This window comes from Tenrec ecaudatus, chromosome 15, assembly GCF_050624435.1.
Source record: "Tenrec ecaudatus isolate mTenEca1 chromosome 15, mTenEca1.hap1, whole genome shotgun sequence".
Classification (NCBI taxonomy): Eukaryota; Metazoa; Chordata; class Mammalia; order Afrosoricida; family Tenrecidae; genus Tenrec; species Tenrec ecaudatus.
This window is the reverse complement of record NC_134544.1, coordinates 104990913-104998064: the sequence shown is the minus strand read 5'-3', so window position 1 is coordinate 104998064 and position 7152 is coordinate 104990913. Positions and strand designations below refer to the sequence as shown.

At 43.8% G+C, this 7152-nt stretch overlaps 1 protein-coding gene across 1 annotated transcript; it reads left to right on the top strand.

Annotated features, from left to right (window-relative positions):
- The first annotated feature begins 5957 nt into the window (after window positions 1-5957).
- Window positions 5958-6857, top strand: LOC142427974 (AMMECR1-like protein). The gene is made up of 2 exons (XM_075533093.1): window positions 5958-6337; window positions 6443-6857. Exons 1-2 carry the CDS (start codon window positions 5958-5960, stop codon window positions 6855-6857), a joined length of 795 nt encoding a protein of 264 aa, XP_075389208.1.
- The last annotated feature ends 295 nt before the right edge of the window (window positions 6858-7152 follow it).

Here is a 7152-nt window from a genome sequence, read left to right as displayed (position 1 = left end):
CTCAGCATCTTGGAGCTTGCCATCCAGAGTGATGTTGCAACATGAGGCTTCACCCATGGCCTCTCTGGCGTGGCTGTCCATAGAGTTTTCCCACCCTTGTTCACGGCAGCTGTTGTCTGGAGAGAGAGGGAGGCAGTGAAAGTCATGGTGGAGACCTGACCCTTCATCTCACCCCCCCGCTCGTTGTTCTAGTGACAATCTCAGAGGACATCTTTTAAAGCTTGTGAGAGATAGTTGTCTTCATATTCGCAGTGTCAAGAGTTTTTTGTTGTTGTTGTGTTTATTTATTTTTTAACAATTTATTGGGGCTCATACAATTCTTATCACAGTTCATACATATACATACATCAATTGTATAAAGCACATCTGTACAGTCTTTTCCCTAATCATTTTTTTCTCCGATTTTCTTTTTTTACATTTTATTAGGGACTCATACAACTCTTATCACCATCCATACATATACATACATCAATTGTATAAAGCACATCCATACATTCCAGTGTCAAGAGTTTTTAGGGTAATTTGATTTCCAGTTGTTTTTAACTTACGGTGGCCCGTGTTTGTTAAAGGAGAACTGTGGCTCAGTGTTTTCAAAGGTTTTTGTCAAAAGTAAGTCACCAGGCCTGTCTCTTAAAGTATTTTTGAGAAGAAACTATCCATCTTCTAAGTTAGCTTCTAAACATTCTAACTGTTTGTGTTATTAGGGGGTTCCAAGTTTAAAGAAGTGAACTGTGAATTTCACATTTATTCAAGAAAAAAATGACATACATCATGATGTTTTTATTTTGGAGAATTTAAAGAGTTATTTTCTTTTTTTTTTCTTCTTCTTTTTTTTTTAATTTTAACAATTTATTGGGGCTCATACAATTCTTTTCACAGTTCATATATATACATACATCAATTGTATAAAGCACATCTGTACAGTCTTTGCCCTAATCATTTTTTTCTCTTTTCTTCTTTTACATTTTATTAGGGACTCATACAACTCTTACCACAATCCATACATATACATACATCAATTGTATAAAGCACATCCATACATTCCCTGCCCCAATCATTCTCAAGGCATTTGCTCTCCACTTAAGCCCCTTGCATCAGGTCCTCTTTTTTTTCCCCTCCTCCCTCCCCCTTCCCCCCTCCCTCATATGCCCTTGGTAATTTATACATCGTTGTTTTGTCATATCTTGCCCTATCCGGAGTCTCCCTTCCCCCCTTCTCTACCGTCCCTCTCCCAGGCTGGAGGTCACATGTGGATCCTTGTAATCAGTTCCCCCTTTCCAACCCACTCACCCTCCACTCTCCCAGCATCGTCCCTTACACCCTTGGTCCTGAAGGTATCATCCACCCTGGATTCCCTGTACCTCCAACCCTCATATGCACCAGTGTACAGCCTCTGTCCTATCCAGCCCTGCAAGGTAGAATTCGGATCATGGTAGTTGGGGGGAGGAAGCATCCAGGATCCGGGGGAAAGCTGTGTTCTTCATCGATACTACCTCACACCCTAATTAACCCATCTCCTCTCCTAAACCCCTCTATGAGGGGATCTCCATTGGTCAACACTTGGGCCTTGGGTCTCCACTCTGCACTTCCCCCTTCATTTAATATGATATATATATACATATATATACATACATATATACATATACACATATATAAACATACATACACACACTTATATCTTTTTTTTTTTTTTGCATGATGCCTTATACCTGGTCCCTTGGGCACCTCGTGATCGCACTGGCCGGTGTGCTTCTTCCATGTGGGCTTATTTGCTTCTGAGCTAGATGGCCGCTTGTTCACCTTCAAGCCTTTAAGACCCCAGACACTATCTCCTTTGATAGCCGGGCACCATCAGCTTTCTTCACCACATTTGCTTATGCAACCATTTGTCTTCAGCGATCCTATCATGGAGGTGTGCAGTCAATGATATGATTTTTTGTTCTTTGATGCCTGGTAACTGATCCCTTTGGGACCACTCGCTCACTCAGGCTGGTGTGTTCTTCCATGTGGACTTTGTTGCTTCTGAGCTAGATGGCCGCTTGTTTATCTTCAAGCCTTTAAGACCCCAGTCACTATCTCTTTTGATAGCCGGGCACCATCAGCTTTCTTCACCACATTTACTTGTTCACACACTTTGGCTCCAGCCGTTGTGTCGGGAGAGTGAGCATCATAGAGTTCCAATTTAATAAAAGAAGGTATTCATGCATTGAGGGAGTGTTTGAGTAGAGGCCCAACATCCTTCCGCCACCTTAATACTTGACCTATAAATATAGACACATAGATCTATTTCCCCATCCTCCTATATATATTTGCATGTACATGTCTTTGTCTAGACCTCCATGAATGCCCTTTGACTCCTGGCTCTTTCCTCCATCTCCCTTGACTTTCCTCCTGCCCTACTACCATGCTTCATCGCCACCTGGGCTAGAGTATACCTCTTCTCTAAGCAACCTTACCCTTGATCATTTCCCAGCAGGCCTGCCACTCCCACTTCTCTACCATTTGGGGTCCCATGTTTTTCCCTTGTCCCTGGGTATGTTAACACCACTTCCTTACCCCACCCTACCCCCCCCCCCACCCCAAGTCCCCCCAAAACTGTCGGTCCCGTTGTTTTTCCTCCAGATAGTTCATCCAGCCTGTCCTATTCAGACAGACCTGTGGAGTCACTAACATGCACGAAAACTAGACAGAGGAAAACAAAGCAACAGTATACAACCAGACAACAAAACAACAAAAACAAACCACTGACAAAGAACAGAATAAAACAGTTCACAAGAGAACAGCTTGTAGTTAGTTCAGGGATCGTTTGCTGGCCCTTAGGAGCGTTTTCCAGTCCAGTCTGTTGGGGCACCACGCCCTGGCCCCGAAGTCCACTTTCAGCATTCCCTGGGGACCTTGCCACTCCATTCCCTTGCTGTTCCGCTGCACTCCCCCAGTGATTTGCCTCGGTGTGGTGGGATCAGGTCAGGTGCAATTCCCACACTGTGTCTCGGGTGCTGTCCCCTGTATCGCCCTTAGTCACTGAGGGGCATCATGTCTCGTAGTGGGGCCAGCCATGTTGTTCTCTCTGTGGACTGGCTGCTCTACTCAGGAACATCATCATCACGGCCTGGTGGGCCAGGCTGTGCTCCACTCTCTCCTCCTGCCCCTTCATCTGCTCCTGTGTGCTCTGATCAAATATGTCCATCTCCCAGAGCTGCAGAGTCAATGTCGTCCTTTGGAAAAAATTTTTTTCGGGGGAGGGGCAGGAATCCACTTAATTTATGGTGCTGGGGCCAGCCTCCCAGACCTCTCCACCGGTTCCCTCCTCCACACCGGGATATTGCGTTCACACCTTGCGACACTGGGTTGAAGTCTGGTCCCACTTTCCCTGTGGAGATATAAACAATACCCTCCCCTTGGGTGGATTAATGCCCTATGACCCCACTACCCTTTTCTTACTTGTATTTATCCTTTTGTTTTCCTTTCCCCACCTCCTCCACCATTGTCTACCATGTACATCCCTGGTTTTGGTCTGGTCTCTTTCATACTACCCCTAAAGAGTTATTTTCTAATTAAATTCTTCATTTTAAGATATTTGGGTTTGCAATTAGATCTGTTTTGTTCCATTTTCTAGTAAAATTCTCTAAGGCTTTAGGAAAAAGGCATTGCATTTAGTTTGTTGCTGATGTTTCTAAGATGATTACTAGGTGTGGCATAAGAGTGGATCAATCAATGACAAGGTGGGTGAAGAAAACACAGGCCTAAGTAAAAGACTGATAGGATTTTCACTTTGGAATCTGGGTGGGTCTAATCCAATAAAAATTGTGTTGAGAGATTTACATTCCTATGGTGAGAATATTTTTTTCAGATACATAATTCATAAATTTTATTTATGGATCCTAAAATATGTGTCTTTGACTGGATGTTTTAGGCTGTTCTTGTTGTTAAGGGCTTTGAAATTGGTCCTGAATCATACTTACCTTCTGGTCTGACTTATAGTTAGCCTATGTCAAGGTGGAATAAATTCTGCCCAATTCACGATCATACTCACAATTGTTATATTGGAGCTGATTGCTGCAGTTACCATGTCAGTTCATCTCAATGAACGTTTTCCTATATTTTCTCTGAACCTTGTGTTTATCAAACCTGCGATTTTCCAAGGACTGAAATGTTAATCTAGTAGAGGTCAGTGCCTGCTCCTTGGTATTTTTTTTCCTTCAAATCATACAATATTAAAACAACGTCCTTTCTATCAGAAGCCAGTATTTTCTTGCTTTGTTTTTTTTTTTCTCTCTAAGAAAAGCTTTTAGTTTGAGTTCAATGAAATATGCTTTGTCTCTGAATGCAAGTCATAATTGGGTCTTAATTTGACTCTCTCTAACATTCACCTACTGAGGATAAATGCATCCAATGATGCAGATTGTTTGTGAAATAGACATATTTGATTTTCTGTTTCAATTTTCTGCTTCTTATACATATGAAATCAGAAAATGCAATGATTAAGATGTTAGATGAAAAATAATAGTCATTAGTTCCAATTCACCAGCTGTTTCTTGTAGAAACAGGAGAAAGATATGCCTAGAGAGAGATGGCACAGTCAGATTCCATAAAGGTTACAGCCTTAAAGAGAATGCACTGGTGCAGTGCTCCTGAATTCTATGGGGGGTTTATTCTATTATAAGATTACCTTGCTTGTCTTAGTAAAATGAGGTGGGTATATTTTTCAATTATGTGGTGTAGGCTGAGTTTAAACTGCCAGGCTCTGTGTTAGAGACAAAGCTGTGGATCATTGACCTCCACCCCACTCAGGGCTCCTTATGCTATGCTTTCACTTTTATAACAAAAATTGGATATGTATATATAGATATATATTTATTTAATCCTAAAATGTTTCTAAAGATTGTATAACTTAGGAACTAGACTCAAATTATAAAATAACTTAGATCTCACAACTTCTGAATTGTTTTCTTTAACCCTTTTTTTGGTTACTTTTGCTGGTATCTCTAGGGGCGTGGGAATGGGAGGCAGGATGAGAAAGCTGGAACTAGATAGGACTGCCTGTGATGGTGGTTCATACTGAGTTTCAAATCTGCTGGTCATTATTTCTAAATTCTATGAACTTAAGATGCAACCGCCCCAATGGTAACACAATGTTTGAGCGCTCTCACTACTTTCAGGTTTATGCCTAACACGGAGAGTTACACAAACGTCTTTCATAGCCAATGCTTTGTGTACTTCTACTGGTTTTTCCAAGGTTCAGCTTTTAGCTTTAATCAGGATGGCTATTGCATGTTTCCCTTGAAGTGCTTGATGAATTATCTCTGTTTTGTGCTGCTTAATTTTTTAAAGATGATTCACCCACTTTTAAGTTGACCATTGAAGTCATCCTGCGCAAATTTTGTTTTTCCTACTAAGTTCAGTGAAATCTTCACTTTTTCTGCCCCGTATTGGAGCCCTGTGGGAGCCCCATTGGGCTGCCAAGTGAACAGTTCCAGTGACCCGCCGCTCCATGCTGAAAGACAAGGCTTTTAGCGCTTGTCTAGAGTTACAGCCTGGGGTGCCTGCTGCGATAGCGGAGGACTTGTGTCGTGGCTCCACTTGGTCTACAGTCGCTTGGGGAATACCTCTAGCAGTTCTTGCCGTCACCGCTTCCATTTTGCCCCCTTGTCCTTTCTCAGCTCACTCCATGCTCATCTCGCATACGGACCACCTGTGGGCCCGCTTCTCTTGGGAGCACCCACCCAGGCACAGGGCTCCAGCAAGCAGAATGAGAAGGTCGAGCGAGAGAGGTCCGTCCACCCTGGCTGCAACTGGGCCAGAAGAAAAGGTCCAGGAAGAAGGAATGGAATCGAATGGAAGAGAATTCACTCCAGAGACAAAACAGCTCCTCTTCTCTATTACAGCTATTCCCCTGACAATACAAACTTTGTGTTTTCAGGTTCTGCAGCATTCCAGACCTCAGGCACAGAATCAGGATGGGAAAAAGACGGTGTGTCTCTCCACTCAAGCCCAAGTTGGCAGCAGCAAGCGGAACACACAGTCACGGGAACCAGTCCACAACTGTGACCGCCTCTATTACAGGACCTCCTAAAAACAAACAGCATGTGGACAGCAACCATGGACGGGAAAATGTATCGGACTTAACGCTGGGGCCTGAAAATTATCCAATTACACGAATGAATCCCACATCAGGAGCGCTGAGCCCTCTCCCCTGGCCCAACGGAACTGCCAACACCACCAAGAACCTGGTGGTGACTGCAGAGATGTGCTGCTACAGCTTTGATGTGCTCTACTGTCACCTCTATGGCTTCCCACAGCCACGACTTCCTAGATTCACCAATTACCCCTATCCACTGTTTGTGACATGGGAGACAGGGCGGGATAAGCGTCTCTGGGGCTGCATTGGAACCTTCTCAGCCGTGAATCTTCACCCAGGACTCAGGGAATACTCGTTAACCAGTGCACTTATGGACAGTCGATTTCCCCCAATGACGCGAGAGGAGCTACCTAAGCTTTTCTGCTCTGTCTCCCTCCTTACTAACTTTAAGGTTGCCAGTGATTACCTGGACTGGGAGGTAGGGGTCAATGGAATTCTAATTGAATTCATCAGTGAAAAGGGCATCAAATGTACAGCCACATATTTACCTGAGGTTGCTAAAGAACAAGACTGGGATCAGATCCAGACCATAGATTCATTGCTCAGGAAAGGTGGTTTTAAGGCTCCAATTACCAGTGAATTCCGAAAAACGATCAAACTCACCAGGTACCGAAGTGAGAAGGTGACAATCAGTTATGCAGAGTATGTTGCTTCTCATCAGCACTGTTTCCAGAACGGCACCCTTCATGCCCCACCCCTCTACAATCATGACTCCTGACACAAGGCTGCATGACCAATCTCACCCCCTATGGCAGCCAATGGCTATGACATCATTGGAGCAGACCCCTCCTCTTCCTGGTCCAGTTGCTTCCATTACTGCACCATGTTATGATGCTAGCTTCCATTGCCAAGTCTGCTCCAGCTAAATAAAGGGATGATGGGGTTGCATTGAATGAAACAACTTGAGGGGCCCAAGCCTTGTCTCAGCCTTTCCTCTATGGGGTTCAGTTGGATTGGGGCTTCTCCAAGATTGGTGAGAATTACTATGTTGGTTCAGAGGACCTGTGACATGC